The following is a 17,932-nucleotide window of genomic DNA, read 5'->3' as shown; positions in this document are numbered from 1 at the left end:
CTAATACTTCCCTTACTTAAGGGCTGCCTTGTATCATTTTAAAATACTCTAGCTAGAAAGTGTTGCAGGACAGGTTTTGTTGAGTGGTATATATTAATCCCTGTAATGACAAGCCCCATTGTCATGAGATTGTGTGATATAAATATTCTGGTTAGTCTGGTGCATTGAATTCTGTATTAGTGAGAATATTCCTGTCTGTTTCCACTTTCTCCACAGTCCAGCCTCCTGGGTATCTGTCAGGTCACTCCTGGTGTCAAGTTCATTCCCTATCTGAGAGTGGTATATATCATTGGCAGGGAATATTTATGCCCTACTTTCCCACATCTCTTACACGATTAGCAGCACTTGTCAGGGCCTGGTTCGATGGCTGCTTTTGTACAACGTAATGAGGATGGTGACCCATCAATTGGCAATTCTCGTCTGTCTCCACCAGGAAGAAATCGGCCTCAGGCAACAAACATTCTTTTTTAAGTTTCCAAGTCATTTGTGGGTATGAGCGTGTCTAGGAGCAAGCTGTGCACAAATAGTGTGTTTCCAATGGGTTTAATTTAATGGATGAGCAGAAAACATGGCAATTAGGCTTAACCATTGAAAAGCTAACGGGGAAATAGGCAGCTGCACCCTGAAGTAACATCTAATAAAAAAAGAAAGGTATACACGAGGTAGCATGGCCGGCAGAAGCTTCAGCAGACGCAGCCGCCCACTTAGGTCTCCCCAAGCCTCCCATTCTAGCCGTCAGGGGAGTGTTTTTCAGTGCGGGGCATTGTTTTTGATGATGACCGTCATCCTCCTTTATTGCCATTGCTGTCATTACTGTTTTTAGTGATATCAATAGTGAAAATGATAGCATAACAGAAAGATGGCTACTCCAGCTAGAAACCAATGAACAGCCTACATATCAAGGGAAATGGTGGTTTAGGTTTCTTTTCCTCTTTTAAAATTAAGTCTAGGAAAGCGATTTTTGATTTCCATATACTTCCATTGTCCAAGGGTTGAATTTTCTACATTTAGGATGTATAGGGGGGATAGAAATAGCAAGTTCCTTGTTTAAAACGTACCTCCAGAGGTTGCTGTTCACTTGAGCCCTCTCCAAAAACACTACCCTTTGGGAAGATTAGCCTTTGAATTTGCAGAGGTTTTCATTTGCGTAAACATGGGGCCCGTTGTCATTTTGATGGGCCACCAGACCGACCTGGGTGCTTCTCAGTTCCTCCTGCGACATGATGAAGTACAGAAGTGGCGAGCGGGAGACAGCATTAATTACTTGAGCCAGCCTCGCTGCTGACCTGATACAAGATTAACTGCTACTTTGAAGCCTTTATTCTTCAGACACTAGAGCTGTCTGGTTATCTCACTTCACTTGAAGGGCTCGGGACAATAGCTGCGCTGATGGTAATGCTGGCAATTTCCCTATTTGTTTTGCAGGTCACCGCTCGGGGGTTTGGGCCATTGTTACAGTTCGCCTACACCGCGGAGCTGTTACTCAGCCGAGAGAACATCCAGGAGGTCATCCGCTGTGCAGAGTTCCTGCGCATGCACAACCTGGAGGACTCCTGCTTCAGTTTCCTGCAGACCCAGCTCCTGAACAACGAGGATGGCCTGTTCCTGTGCAAAAAGGACACCTCTTGCCAGCGTGTACACGCCGACGACGGGGAGAACTCAGAGGGCGAGGAGGAGGAGGAAACCATGGAGTCGGAGACCTCCAAGATCTCGTGCCCCAAGGAGCGGCTGCATCCAGAGCCCCTCGGCTTCGAGTGTGCAGCACCCGTAGCGGAGAAGGAAGAAGGGGTGCTGCTTCCTGACTCGGAAGTGCCGAGAGACGACGGCAGGGGCAGCCTGGACAAGGAGGCGCTGACACGGTACCCCAGATATAAGAAATACCAACTTGCTTGTACCAAGAATGTTGTCTACAACACATCGCACATCAGTACCTCAGGTTTTGCAAGCGCACTCAGTGAAGAGAACCCGGGCAATGGCCTCCAGGCAGGACTGCCCGTAGGGCAGATTAAAAGTGAACCTCAAAGTGAAGAGAATGAGGAAGAGAGCATCACCCTCTGCCTGTCTGGAGAGGAGCCTGACGTCAGGGACAAAGAGGGGGACATGGACATGGATAGGAAACAGCCCAGCCCCACCCCTGTGGCCACCACCTCTGCTGCTGCTGCTGTTGCTGCTGCTGCTGCCGCCGCGGCCACAGCCACCGCTGCTGCCCCCTCGGCTGCCTGCATGGACAGATCTAAAAGCGGGGCCTCCCCTTCCTGTTTAGGGTCTCTCTTCAACAGAACAAAAAGTGCAGAGTTGCCCAGTACTTCCCAACAGCACTTTGCCAGGAGTCCAGCTTGCCCTTTGGACAAGGGGACAACTCAGGGTGACCATAAAACTGACTACAGCCCTTTCACAGGGAATTACGGACAGCCCCATGCCAGTCAGAAGGATGCTTCTAGTGTCCCAGTGGGGTCTCCTCTCAAGGGGCCCGCTTTTGAAACTCTCTGTAAGCAAGAAGGCGAGCTGGACAGGCGGAGTGTGATCTTCTCTTCCAGCGCTTGTGACCAAGGGAACACTTCGGTGCATTCATACTCTGGCGTGAGTAGTTTGGACAAAGACCTCACCGAGCCCGTGCCAAAGGGTCTTTGGGCAGGAGCTAGCCAGTCCCTCCCTAGCTCACAGACCTATTCCCACAGTGGACTAATAGCTGATCACTTGCCAGGAAGGATGCGGCCGAATACCAGCTGCCCGGTGCCAATTAAAGTTTGCCCTCGATCTCCCCCCTTGGAGACCAGGACCAGGACCTCCAGCTCCTGCTCCTCCTACTCCTACGCAGAAGATGGGAGTGGTGGTTCTCCTTGTAGCCTCCCTCTCTGTGAATTCTCTTCCTCTCCCTGTTCCCAGGGAGCCCGATTCCTTGCCACTGATCATCAGGAGCCAAGCCTGATGGGAGATGGAATGTACAACCAAGTCCGACCCCAAATTAAATGTGAGCAGTCCTATGGAACCAACTCAAGCGATGAGTCTGGATCGTTCTCTGAAGCAGACAGTGAGTCATGTCCAGTGCAAGACAGGGGCCACGAGGTAGGGAGTTAAGATAAGTACAAGTGTGTAACTCATTTAACCAGCCCATTGCTGGGATGGCATCTAGCTTCTGGGGCTCACCTTTCTCTCCCTCTTGCCAGTTTTTTTCCTATTTATCAGGTGTTCTAGCGTGTTTGGGATACATCTCCCTCCCCATCTGGAGAGGCTCTGTGGTTTGAAATTGTACCTGCTTTGCTTACATTTTAATAGCCAACAAACAGCATGGTACAGTGTAAGAGGACCTGTCTTCAATCCCTGGTCTGCAATCTTGAACAAATCCCTTTTTTTTCTCTCTTGACCTTCCTCTTTAAAATGAAGGGGTTGAACGGGATGGACTAGCTCTGAAACTAGGATCCCAAGCACTCAAGGTAGGGATGGAGGATGACCTTTAGGGTCCCCAGGGGCTTGGCTAGTAGAGCATACACTGAAACATCCCACCAAGCTAAAAAGATCTCAGAAATGGGGCCAGCAACAGACCATATGTCTATCCCACAAAAAGCAACCTAGCTGCATCCAGGACTCTTCCTCAGAAGATTAGTCACCAAAGGATGCATTTCATAGCCATAGCCCTTCTATTTCCTAAGCTTAGAAAGGGGATTGCGATTTGACCTGGTGGAGGGACTGCCTACACCCATGAACTATCAGACTCTTGAAAGCCTTAAATTTACAGATATCTAACAAGTACAGTGAAACAGCCCAAGAGTAAAAGCAAATCTATCTAAACTTCACTGAGATCACTTTTAAACTTTTTTACAGTGCTTAGCACAAGTCCTGGCCTGTAATAGGCACTTAATAAACGTTTATTGATTTTTTTTTTGAATGTCACCTTTCTCCCTGCTTTCTTTTTTACCACTAGAAGACTTGAGCCTTAGTGGTCCAATTCTAATAGCTTTCTTGCCTTTTAGGGAAAGTACTAACCTTACCTACCCTAAGAAAGAGATTCAGGCAGTCCCAGATAATCCAACTACAAGGCCCATCCTCTTTAAACAGCTGGTTTATACTTTTAGTGTCTTCATATGCCCCCTCCTCCACCCTCAGCCTAAAGAAAACGCAGAATTGGGGCAACAAGGTAGCACAGTGATGGAGAGCCAGGCCTGGAGTCAGGAGGACCTGGGGTCAGATCTGGCCTTAGACACTTATTACAAGTGTGACTCTGGGCAAGTCACTTAACCCCAGTTGCCTAGCCCTTACTGCTCTTCTGTTGTAGAACTGATACTGAGGCAAAAGGTAAGGGTTTAAAAAGAAAGGAAGAGAAAACTATGTGTCCTCATCCTGATTTATTTTAAGTCGTTTGTTTTTTATAAAGCTTGATTAAAACTAGAGGATCTTTTTTTTTCTTTGGGGGTGGGAGGGAGACCCAGATATAAGATTTCATTAGTTTAGAAAATTACCTACACTAATAAAAGTCCTTCTACTAACATAGATCAGCACCTATTCTGCAGTTTATAATCTTAGACAGTTGGAAAGTTAAGCAACTTGGCCAGAGTCATACAACTAGTATGTAGAAAAGATGGGACTTAAACCCATGCCTTCTTGAATCTGTGGTTGGCTCTCTAGCCACCATGCCATGGCCCCCTCTTAATATCCAAAAAGCAGTGTGTTTCAGTGGAAAGTATAGTGGAATTTGAGTAAAAGGTCCTCAGTCTGACCCTCTCTCTGTCTTTCTGATTTCAAGTCCAGTTCTCTAATCCACACTTAATATCTAATCCAATCTTAATATCTCCATCATGGACAAATGGCATTTATCATCATTAAACAATGGTTTCCCAGTCTTCATGCTGTCCTGATAAACAGAAGACCCTCGATCTGGGCTGTGTCTCTGCCTCTCCTTTGTGCTGGCCCTGCTTTGATCCCATTTCCCAAGGTTACTCTGGAAGCACATGCACACACACAGTCAGTCAAACATAACACTGTGGGGGATAGATATCCCTTAATATGCCCTCCATAAATTATAGGAAATGAGGTTTTTAATGGGGAGTGGAATCGAGCTCTTGGTTTTCATCCAACACTGGAATTGAAATGCTTCTACTGGAAGAGATTCCATTTCTCCAAGGGATTAAGTGATGGAGGTTGGGTGGAGGTTGGGGTCAAGACCAGATAACTCACAGAGGGAAGAGGACTGAGGAAGCAGAAAAATAAGAACCCCCTATTTTCCACCTCACGAATCAGCCTGACAGGGTCATAGAACAATGCCATTGTGATTTGGAAGTTGGCCTTGTTTGTGTCTGTGCTGATTGGTATGAAAGTAAATACAGTGAGGCCACCTTTCAGCTGGACCACCTCCTCCCATCTGCCTTAAAATCAGTGAGTGGGTCTTGTCCTCCTCTGTCAACTGGAAAAATGGAGAAACAAATAGGATTTTTACTTTTGTGCTGGGAAGCAGGGGAGGGCAAGGGAAACAAGTGCTGAATTTAGCCTCAGAGGACCCAAGTTTGAATTCCAGCGCTGCCACCTACTGATTCTATTACCTTGGACCTCTCTTGGCTCAGTGTCCTCTGAAAAATGAGGGTATAAGACTAAAGTTCTAATTGTGTGGTCCTATGATCCCTTAGAGTTCTCTGGATCTTGAAGGAATAGGAAGATTTAATTTAGCTTGAGAGCAAAAATCCCATAAAGCTGGGATGGGGGCAAGGTGTCTTTTCATAAAGCCTTGTGAGCTTTAGTTAATCAGTCTATATGAAGTCTACAAGAAAAATGTAGAGTTTTTAGCTTGATCTGGGCTTTTGAAAATGGATCTACTACAGTCCCCTGCTTTGCTTAGAAAGGCATCTTTGCCAGGAGTCATCTGCCACCTACATTGCTCTCTAGTTGTTTTCTGCCCCTTTGCATCTATAAAACAAAAGCAAGGAAGTAGAAAATTACTTTTAATTTAAAATTTTCAATTATACTTATTTTACCTAAAAATTAAATGTGTTCATAATTTTAATAATGACAAAATTTTATTATTTTTCAAGGGAATTGAAAAAATATTTTAAAAATAAGTTAAGAAGCCACATAGGTAGTTCCATGGATAGAGAGCCAGGCATGGAGACAGGAGGTCCTGGTTTCAAATCTTACAGCAGACACTTCCAGGGCAAGTCACTTAATAAAAGTTGCCTAACCTTACTGCTCTAATGCCTTGCACCCAATACCTAGTATTGATTCTAAGACAGAAGGTGAGAGTTTTTTAAATAATAATAAGTTAGCTGAGTAAATAGTAAAGGAAATGAAGAAAACTTTTTCCTAACTGAATATATCAGGATCACTTGGATTTTAGAACTTTCTACATAATAAGCACTTAATAAATGCTTTATCATGCATTCTATTTATTCATCCTAGAGTTAATCCAAACATATTGAACATTTTAAGAATGATCTGTCAAGCTGTCATAATAATCTGAAACAGGAGCTTCTTCTTTTTTAATGGTTTGCTTTCTAATAGAGTTCAATGTGACATTGACCTAAAGCGAGTAGAGGCTTTATGAAACAGGTCAAGGGTTTCTTTCCATTTCTATCTCTTCAGTTTTTCTCTATGGGTCTGACCAGAGCACCTGTTTTGTTTTATTTTGTGAAACTGTTAGTATATGTCAGGTTTATCAACATCATGATTTGGAGGACCCTGGAGTGAGTAGAATACATGGGGAGATGGGGAACAAAAGTTTTTCATTTTCTTTTTTTCTTCCTTAAAGTTATTCCAAAAAGGTTGCACTTTTATGTTTGATGCATATAGTTAAGAAGCTGCCAATTTCATATAAACCCTCTTTTACCCCCCACCCAACTTCCCAAGAAAGACGTTAAAGCCATTTATTGGCACTTAATGCTGCCAACTAGAGTGGGGATGTTTCCTCTGTTAAGCCAGTGTCCATTCGATTGCCTTAAAACAGCAATAAAACTAGACTTATTGAACTTTTAAGAATGATCAGTCAATCTGTAATAATAATCTGAAATTGGAGTCATCTTCTCTTTTAATGTGTTGCTTTAGAATATAATTTGTTTTTACTTTCAAAAATGATTTTTAAAAAATTTATAAATAGCAAGAAGAGAAATCTTCCATTCATTTGGACCATTCATAAACCATATTTGCCTTGACACAAACATACCCAGTACCTGTGCACTTTCCAGAATAGTGATCTATTGATGAATAACCAGCTGTAAGTTTGAAAGTTTCATATTAAGGTAACTTTTTTTGGTTCAGACACTTGCATTGACTCATAGAATTCAGCTCAGACTTGAAAAGAAGGTTCATTTAGATATGCAGTTACCAAAATTATCATAAAAGCATTGGTCCTTTAAATCTACAAGTATTTTTGAAGGGGGTTTTTTTAATAGAACTGTTTTAACTTAGTTAATATTTTTCATGAAGAAAGGGAGGGAGGGGACTGAACTCTGAACTCCAGAGGTATCTAACATTGAAATTAGTAGATTAATCTTCACAACCAGAATTAACAAAAAGTATTGAAATGCTACTGGGAAAAGATGGGTTCCCAGGTAACCACAAAACACCCAAAATGTTTACTTCTCCAGCTATGGTTTTATACTTAGTTGAATCACATAAGCATATATGTTTTGTCCATGTATGTGCATATATATTAAAATATACAGAAACACTGATCTATATGTACATTGGCACTACACTTCAGGAAGGAATAATTTCATCTGAGTGCATACTCCCCCTATTGACAGAGATTACAACCCTCCTATAATTCATTAGATGAATTACAGTTGCCAAAATATTCATGACTATAGCCAAATTCCTCTCTACTTATCTAGTATAGTCCTCAGAAAACAAATATATGGAAAGATATATGTTCTTTTATTGTGTCTGCTATTTGAAAAAAAAATCCTTAGCTATATTTCTAGCTGGCATTATATTTTTACTCCGTATAAAACCTATCTAGAAAAAGACATTTTGGTCTCTAGAATACTGAACCATGCTACATCAAGGAGAAAATAATCCCATGAGAAGGAAGTAGTAATAATAGGAATAATCCTCCAGCATGATACAATTAACATTATATCTTTATAGAACTATTAGTCTTTTAAAAGCACTTTCACATCTAATATTTCAAAGAACTCTATCTGTCAGACAAAGTAGGTAAAAGATTCAATTAAATGTACTTATTTATTCATGGGGCATAAAGAGGATGTTTGGCTTAGGGTTAGGGTCCCCTAACCCTAGACCATTCATTCCCTTGCCATTCCCTCTATTTGGGGGAGGGGCAGTGAAGAAACAAGAGAACTGTGCAGTGCCCTCCTCCTTGCAGCAGTCACCCAGCCCTAAAGCTGTTATTTCAGCCCAGGGATTGTGATCCTCTGTCAGATAGGGATAATAATTCCAGTTCTGCCTACCTCGCAGGCAGATCCTTGTGAGGATCAAATGAGAGCATAGATGTTAAAGTGCTTTGAAATGTTAAAGGCACCACTTAAATCTGTGAGGGTAGTATCCTTCCATCCCTGCCTTTCCTTTCATGTGAGCTCTTGGCTAAACATCTTCAATGGGACAGGCATCTGTCTGTGTCTGTGTGTCTGGGGGGAGGTGGAAGTTAGACATAAAAATGTTTCCCAAATTAGCCCTTCTATTACTATATGATTTATTTTTTTTTAGGGAAAAGTCTCTTTTTTTCCCTGCCCTTGTCCAAAGGCTGTGGATACTACGTAGGTAAAGTGTACCCTAGGAAATTAGGAAAGGAAAGAGGGGTTGTTAGAAAGGCATCAGGCTTCACAAACCTTTAAGTGTTACATGAATGTTCGCTGTTATTGTTTCGTTGTTACCTTTTCCTTCAAACTTAAGCCCCCTTATACAGTTAGGAGGGAAAAAAACGCCTAAGGCCCTTGAATGATGGACTAAGAAGTGAAAGCAGATATCAGGGCCCAGGAGCTCTAAGAGCAACGGTACTCCTGACTAGGAGCCTGGTATCTCTCTGCTTTCAAGACCACAGGTGTGGTTCTGGGATTGGCTCTAGAAAGACTGTGCCAGCAGCCACTGGCAGCTGTCAGATGCCAGCAGCCAATCTCGTTTGGGTCAGGAAGAAGAGTGAACATCCTGACTTCCCCAGGCCCTTTCCCAGGGAGCCTGCTGTCTGCCTAGCACACGGAGATGTCGCTTTGATTTTCCTATTTCAAAGTTCCCATCTTGCCCCTAACCCCCGGGAGGCAGAGACAACCAAATGGACTGGCAGGCACCGTTCACTCTTGATCCCTTGAGAGCAAAAGCCCTGGCCGTATCCTGCTGGCCTGAAATTGTACCCCCCTTTTGTCAGCCCAGATCCAGCGGCTCGGGCGGGTCCTCAGATCCATTCCCCGCGTTGTTCTCCCAAATCCAAAATCGCTGGAGCAGGGCGGTAGGCAGCCCCAGGGAGTGATGCGAGCTGCGACCCTGACTAAGGACACTGGGCAGAAAGAGCAGCCGGGAGAGGCCTTTCCCTTGCTGAGTCAGGGGCTGCCCTGAGGGCTCGGCGGCCGGAATCCCAACGGCCAGACAGGAATGAACACCCGCAAGCCACAAACTTATTTTGTATGCAGCTTGTTTATCCCGTAGTGGGTTTGGATGGGCGGTGCCTAATGGGCAGAGGCGTGGTAAGGCCAGCCCCTTCTGGAGTGGCTGGTGTATGGTTAAGTGAGTTAAGAGCCAAGACCCTGCTCGGGAAAGAGTAAGTGTGTGGAGAGACGATAAATAAAAGGCTCCTTGAGTCCATCTTGGGTATAATAATTCACAGGAAGGGACTGGGGGAACAAACAGAAAAAAAACTGGCTTTTCTTTCATTTTGTCCAAAATTAGTGACAAGTTTGGGGGGTTTTACAGCCACTTTGGGAGTTATAGGAGTATATTTATTTATTTATATGTATTTGCTTATATATGTACTTATACATAAATAGATATATAATGCTTATATATAAATATTATACATATATAAATTATATATACTCACAATGTTTCTATATTATACATACTTATATCTAATATATAAAATAAAATACTTCTATAAACACACACACACACACACACACACACACACACACACACACACACACACCACAAGTGCACTTTAGCCCAGACCACTAAGAAGACAAAAGGATTAGGTAGCTGAAAGACTGTTTACCTGTGTATTTCCAGGGGCCGAAAAAGCAATAGAAGTGGACATGATATCAAGGAGCTTGAAGAATACCTTGGGAATTTTTTCATCTCCTTACTGTAACATTTTTCTTCTCAAAAGGAAAGAGCTCTTCTAAAACACACACACACACACACACACACACACACACACACACACACACACACACACACACACACGGTTTTCATGTGGGAAGATCTACAGGTTAGCCTCCTTCCCTTCGATCCCTTTGAAACCCAAGCATATACTGTAGTGGCTATGCTATGGGTAGATATTAATTACTCTTTCACAACTTTTCTGTGCTCAGGCCTCTGGCCGGTTTCTCCAGTTTTTGAGAACCATTGTCTGTCTGTCTGATTCAAAATACTGTTTTGGCCCCTCATATTTGCCCCTCCTGACTTTTCCCTGAGTAGCAGGTATGTTTCTTTCTTGAAAATAAAGGCGCTTTAGAACAGAGCCAAAAATTGTTTTACTGTTCCTTTTTTTAAAGGGGCTAACGGCTGGCACTCCCGTTGCAGAAGGCCCTCTCCAAGCTTCGTATTGAAACACGAGTGCCTCTCGCAGAACTCTGGACTTCAGGCACCATCTGAACTGAGGGTGCCATCTGTTTGTGGTCCAAAGGGTCTGGAGGGGAAATCAAACATCCTTTGATATCTTTAGTTATCCCTATGCAAACAGGGCACCCAGGGATAAGGTCAGCCTGGGTATTTGTAGCGAGGAGCCTTTTGTTCTGCCAGCCCTTAGGTGGCCACAAGAGCTGCATGGAGCGGCTCCGAGGTGTGACCCGTCTCGTTATGATCATGCCGGAATGTCACAGGTGGCCAGGGGACAGAGTTTGCCATGTGATAGATATATCAACAGATGCTTTGGGAACCCGTAAAGACCCTCAGAACCTAGCTATGATGTAAATTAACAAAGAAATGTCACGCGGGGACTGAAAATCAAGAGATCACTTTGGGCCCAAAGATTAATGATTTCGAATGTCTGTGTGGATCTGGAAAGGAACAAAGAAAACGGGTCTTGTTTTAGAATTAATAGCTTCATCATCAACTGCTTAAACAGACTTCCAGATGTAATCATTAAGCGTCTGAATACCAAGAAATGAGTTTCTCAGAAGTCTTTGGTTTGGGAAATCAAGATAAATCCATTCTCTATAGCAGCCAATAGGAGCTTTAGCCCATTTGTTCTGAAAGGATTCTTGAACCCCAAGGGAAGTTTGGGTGTTTAGTGCCATCTGCTGGGTAATTCAAGCCTAACAGATTCTTGAAATTAAAATTCCAGCCTGTAACCAAGTTTCCTTCTTGGCCTGTGAATGTAGGGGCTTTCCTTTCCCCAAGGAACAAGAAATAAATCATCAGCCCCCTTTGGCAAAGAAAAAGCAGAGTCAGAAAATAGTCTAAAAAGTGTAAATAGCATGAACTCTAAGAGGATGGAATCTGTGGTGAATGGCATCTAGAGCATAATATGTGAACAGGGGTTGGGGTTAAGGGGAGGTTTGAGGGAGAAGATTCCCCACCTGTGATTTCACCAAGGTAGGGAATTCATGGTATGGAAATTCCCTTGTTACTGATGCAGATCAATAGGTAATTCCAGTGACATGGAACTATCTGGGAAAGGAAAGGAATTTCCATGTGGTCCATCCTGTGCTGAGCACTTTTTACAAATATTATTTCATTTGATTCTCATGACAACCCTGGGAGTTGAGTGCCATTATTATCCCTATTTTACAGTTGAGAAAACAGAGGCAGACAAGTTGAGTGTCTTTTTTTTTTTAACCCTTACCTTCTGTCTTGGAATCATTGCTGTGTATTGGTTCTAAGGCAAAAGAGTGATAAGGGCTAGGCAATGGGGGTCAGTGACTTGCCCAGGGTCACACAGCTGGGAAGTGTCTGAGGCCAGATTTGAACCTAGGACCTCCTGTCTCTAGGCCTGGTTCTCAATCCACTGAGCAATTTGAGTGTCTTGATAGTGTCTGAGGCCACATTTGTACTCAGGTCTCCTTTATTCCGGGTCCAGCTGTTCTATGTCCTTCAGTACCCTGGCACTGTCACCCAACCTATTTATGTCACTGAAAGCATCTTGTCCAGTGGCTGAACCCTTAGAACTACTGATCTCTCCATCTGCCTCAGTGATGAGCTTTGTTTTAGGTGTTGTCTTCCCATTTAAAAGTAAGATCCTTGAAAAAAGGATGGGTTTTTTCCTTTAATAAATGCTTCTTCCTTCATTCACTCAATTCTTAAAAGAGCTGCCTGGGCATTTAAAAGTTAAACGACTTGCCCAAGGTCTGCAGCCATTATCTTTGTGATTTCTGTGACCAGCCTTCTATCCACTTCTATCCACATTGCCTCTTATTATGGGTATTTAGTAAATATTAATTAGCCACAATCAGCTTTACATTCTCAAATTCTTCCCCAGTAAAAGCATGCAAGAGAATCTGCTCTCTCTTAGGTTTTTGCCAAGCCTGGGTTTGTGTGAACTAATTTTTATTTATTTTCATTTTTATGAACTTTTTTTTGTGATGAACTTAAAGATCTTGAACAAACCTAAATATTTCGATATATTAGAAACCAGAAAAGTCTATGTACAAAATTATGAACTTTTGTTGTGTACCATTTGTTACTCTCACTTTTATCAGAATTCTTTGATACTTTGACTAATGAAAAGCCATTGTTTCATGAGTGGGAATACACCTATTAACCCAAATTGCAGCTCTCCTGGCCTTAGTAGAGGGTCCTGAGAAATTGCTGTGGCCAGCAGATGATGGCCAGAGAAACCAGTCTCCTCATAATGTGCAGGCTGGTCCCCAGTGGGCAGAATCTTTCCACCCAGCAGAGATGACATTCTCCTGCCTGTGAGGATTCTATAACTTGACAAGGTGTCAGGGAAGGGCTTTAGTGAGGGTGTCCTCACTACAGGGTCCATTCTTTCATCTAGCCACTGAATGGCGTTACCTCTCCCAACTCTGACCTACCTGATGGGTGACCCTGAGCAAATCACTTTTCCTCAATACTCTAGGCAACCTTTCAGATAAACATCCTACATTGGTAGAAGGAATTCCTCACCAGGGGTTTCCTTCCTTCTTAATCAGTCACTTCCAACTCTTTGAAACCTCTTTGGGGGTTTTCTTGGCAGATAGTGGAATGATTTGCCTTTTCCCTCTCCAGTTCATTTTATGGATGAAACCAGGGCAAACTTGGTTAAATGATTTGCTCAGGGTCACACAGCTAGTAAGTGTCTGAGGACTAAGATGAGTTCCAAACTCTTTTAAGTCCATCAATCTATCCACTCCCATCCTTATCCCCTTCTTCATCAATCAGCATCCCTCCAGACAGTAGATATGATGCAGAGTATGAAAAAAACTATTCCTGTCCTCTAGGAGGATATATTCCAACTGTAAGGGGAAAAAACTGAATTACCCTGGCTTACAAAGAAATAAGAAATCTACCCATGCATTCAGTAGAATTCAAACCCCAGGATATCTCATGTGTGTGCATGTGTGAGCCTGCACAGAGCAGATGGGAATGGAGAGCTCTCTGGACTTGGAGGCAGAAGGCCAGGGTGCTAGCTCCAGCCCCACCATTTTTGGCTTTATGGCTCTGGGTCTCTGACATCACTCCTGAGCCTCACCATCCTTCCTTACAAATGAGGGAGTTGGACAGGATAGTCTCTCAGGTCCCTTGGAGCTGTAAGTCCTTTGATCCTGTAAGTCTTTTAGCCTCTTCACACCTCCATTCACCTTCCACAAACTGAGGGCGATGTGAGTGGTAGCTCCTACCCACCAGAATTCTTGTGAGAACCTACTGAGCTAATACACAAGGGGTCTGGGAACTAATCGAGCATTTACATAATGCTATCTAAATGTAAGATGTTAAGATTATCTTCCAGGGAAATGATAGCTGTCAATTTAGACAACAGAATCAGGTTCAAGAAAACCTTGACAGGCTGAAATGATAGTCCCAATTCAGTTAAGAAAAACAGCTCCAATTTCTATAGCCACTTCAGCTTTACAAAATGTTGAAGGCAGATTGTGTCATTAGAGGCTTGGTATCCAGAACGAGGGAGCTGATCATTTACTTTACCCTGATCATATCACAAGTGGAGTATTAGGGATAATCCCACAGGCCACATTTTTTTAAAAAGAGCATTACTGAGGGGCCAGCTAGGTAGCACAGTGAATACAGCATCAACCCAGAGTTGGGAGGACCTGGGTTCAAATGTGTGACCCTGGTCAAGTAGCTTAACTCCGATTGCCTAGCCCTTGCCACTCACTCTTCTGTCTTAGGATTGATACTAAGTCAGATAGTAAAGGTTATGATAAATCAATCAATCAAAGAATATTAGTGAATTTCATTATACTCAGAAGAGAGTAACCAGGATGGTGAAGGGACTGGAAACCAAGCTATGATGAGATCAGTTGAAGGAACCTAGTGGTATTTATCCTGGAGAAAAGAAGACTTGGAAGAGGAGGAAGAGTATTGAATGTTAGTTGTCTTCCAATGTATTTGAAGAATTGACATTTAGAAGATGAATGATTTCTTCTGCTTGGCCTCAGAGGGAAGAACTAGGAAGTCGAGCCTTCCAATTTCTCTCAACTATTAAATTCTTCCTGAGTATTCTGATAAAATCAGCTTGGCGGGGAGGAGATAAGGAGAATGTACTTATTCTGCAAATTACCATTTTTTCCATCACTTTAAGTCTGGACAATCAACAACAATAAATCAAGCCCTGATTTGTACTGTTGGCATCTGAGGTGTAAATGCTCACACTGAAAATTTAACACTCAGATCTTAAATTGGTATTAGCTAACTGCGGCATATCTTTGGGTACCCATTTATTCAGCTCTCTGGTGTGTGGGCATTACCTTAGTTGGTCCTTGCATGGGTTTAGTTTCTTCACAAGGATTACAATAGTAACACATTTAGATTAGTATTTACCACATGAGGTTTATCTTGCATTATTCTCCTTCTCTGCTTTCTGGTCATAACAGGATTTCTTGCTGATTTCTGAACTCAACATTCATTCTTCTGCCTCCTTGCTGTTAGCCAGGCTATGTCCTTTGCCTAAATTGCATCTTTTCCTTCCCTTCCCCCTCTTAGAACTCCCTAGTTTTATGCAAGACTCAGATAAAGCCTTTCCTGATCACGTCCATATAAACTCCTTGAGGGAAGGATCATCCTAGGGCTAAAGCTGTAAGGGACCATCTAGTCCAGACCATTTGTTTTATAGATGAAGAAACTGAGACCTAGACAAAGGAAAAGGACTTACCAAAGGTCACTTCCATGTGATGTCAGAGATATGACTTGAACTTGGGGCCATCTTGATTACAGAACCTGCCTTCTTTCTTACTGCCTTATACATAAAGGGAACTTAATTAAATACTTGTTGGATTCAATTAGAATAAAAGGACTGTGCCATTTGAAAAATCTCTTTCCAGAGTATTCTGCATCATTTTCTTTGATAGCCTCCACTGATAAACATAGCATATATTTGAGCTTGCTTTGTATTGTCCTTTAGCTACATTTGTGTTTAACCTAAATCTTGGAATTCCCTTATATTTAAAAAAATGTAAAGCTGATGATCCCCACTTCATCCTCGGAACCAGCAAGAAATGGATTTTCAAATGAATTTTCATTAATTTTCTAACCTCACACTTTCCCTAACGAGTGATCTTCCTTCTTGGTTTCAGGTCAAACTTCCCTTTCCTGTCGATCAAATCACAGATCTTCCAAGGAATGACTTCCAGATGATGATAAAGATGCACAAGTTAACCTCAGAACAGTTAGAGTTCATTCATGACGTTCGCCGACGCAGCAAGAATCGAATTGCAGCTCAGCGCTGCCGCAAAAGGAAGCTGGACTGCATTCAGAATTTAGAATGTGAAATACGGAAATTGGTGAGTTGGGTCCTTCAAGCCTCTTGCTCCACAAGTGGAAATCTCCAAGGTTGTTGAGAAAATGGGGTAGTGAAGGCAAAAATAAAGGAAATTGTAAAAGGGAAAAAAAAGACCAATATCAAGAGACAATTAACTATAATGCACCAAAAGCAACTTATAGCTTCAAGTGTTTTTGTATGTACAAAATGTCAATAATGTCCCAAGGCCTTCATTATTTATATAAAGATAATTCTTTTTCAATTTGATTTATAAAATGGGACTCTAAATAACTTGCCTGATTTGGGGGCAGAAGCCTGGATAAGATGATCTCATAAGGTCTTTTCCAACTCCCTTACTTATGATTGTGTCTTTCAAAAAAGATGCCCCATTCCCCATGCTCAAGAGCATCTTATTTGTTCTGTGATAGATAAGAGTTCAATATTCACTGCCACTCCCAGTGCTAAATTCCTTTCCTTCCAAGATAACTAAGCCTTAGACCAGGAGTTGGGGAATACCTACCTTGAAGCCTCAGTTAGGCAAAATTCTGCATTTATCCTCGCATTTCTAAACAATTAAATAGTGAGGCCATGCCTGCATTAACCTGAGAAGTGAGAAATGGATTAACATAGACATACACAATTGCCATGATATCTCCCTGTTGTTACTATGCTTTATATTGCCTTTTGCCTTGTTTTAAGTTACTAGCTTGAAAAAAAATAAAACAGAAAAGTGAAGCCACTTAAAAAAAGCAGGAGGAGCTCTTAAATGCTTCCTAGCCTATGGAAAAACACACTTGGCTTCAGTGTCCCCATTGGGAAAGTAGCATATAAACCCTTGAAGCTCTCACCACATACATTGCTTATCTCCACAATATCCATTTAATCAGCAGTGTACTGGCGTAGCCCTGGTCAGGCTATCACTTAATGATCATCCGATCCCTAACTGGTGGGTGACAGTTCCCCGAGGAAGCCCCCACCGAAGGCCAGCGAAGGCCAGCGAATTTTGCTAACCTCTCTCCCCAGCCCAGGAGTTTCATTCCGCTGCTCTCTTACAGACTTGGTGCGGGAACCAGAAGACTCCAACTTTTCCAAACTTCTTTTGGGTCCTTCCGATCCCCTTCTACATTCATCTATCCACCCACTCAGAATTCTTTGTCTCCAGCACGCGCCACACAGCTTTTGCAAACTTGCCTAATGTATTTCTCTCAAGTTACACTTCTACATCTGTTTATTTTTCATTTTTAAAACATGTTTTCTTGGTAAATTTATAAATATTTTAGCAGGTGCCCTTTCCCTGTGTAAATCTCTCAGACACACATGGCCACCCTGCCTGCCAGATTGCATTTCCTTTCTCTCACATTCACCACAGAAGGACTCATTTTCTTTCTTGGGTTTCTGCTTGCTTGATATTTCATCTTTTCTCTCCTCATCTCCTCATCTCTCCCTCTTTTCCCCCTTGCCTCTCCTCTTTTCCTTACTATTTCTGTCTTCTCCCTCCCTTTTATCTTTCCCTTACACACACACACACACACACACACACACACACACACACACACACACACTAATTCACTATTTCCAAGGGGACCAAAGAGGAGGCCAAAAGCATCCCTGCCCACCTAGGGTATGATGACCAGCAGCCACTAGAGTAATCAGATCAATCAATCAATAAACATTGATTAAGCATGGCAGGCTAAGCAGCATTTGCCTGTATCAATAGAAATAAATAACGTTCAGTTGTTCAACAACTAATGACCGGGTCTGCTCGCTTCCTACAACCTTTGGCTTTTCCTCCTTCTCCTTTCTGTTGCCCATCTCTGAAGCGATCCCAGCCAGGAGACAACTAGCAGAGCATAAAAGCTCACTCTCCAAATAGTAGGTAAGCCATCCTTGTGCGGTGCTTCCCAC

At 42.7% G+C, this 17,932-nt stretch overlaps 1 protein-coding gene across 5 annotated transcripts in view; it reads left to right on the top strand.

Annotated features, from left to right (window-relative positions):
- The window catches only part of BACH2 (BTB domain and CNC homolog 2), a 413,528-nt gene that overhangs the window by 385,239 nt on the left and 10,357 nt on the right, over positions 1–17,932 (top strand). For all 5 annotated transcript variants that reach the window (XM_007484325.3, XM_056818596.1, XM_056818597.1 and 2 more), the window contains 2 exons: positions 1,426–3,066; positions 15,843–16,049. In XM_007484325.3, coding sequence (XP_007484387.1) covers positions 1,426–3,066; positions 15,843–16,049 — 1,848 coding nt within the window. The remainder of the gene's footprint in view (positions 1–1,425; positions 3,067–15,842; positions 16,050–17,932) is intronic.

This window comes from Monodelphis domestica, chromosome 2 (genome assembly GCF_027887165.1).
Source record: "Monodelphis domestica isolate mMonDom1 chromosome 2, mMonDom1.pri, whole genome shotgun sequence".
NCBI classification, from domain to species: Eukaryota; Metazoa; Chordata; class Mammalia; order Didelphimorphia; family Didelphidae; genus Monodelphis; species Monodelphis domestica.
Note: the sequence above shows the minus strand (reverse complement) of the source record. Positions and strands in the feature narration are given on the sequence as shown.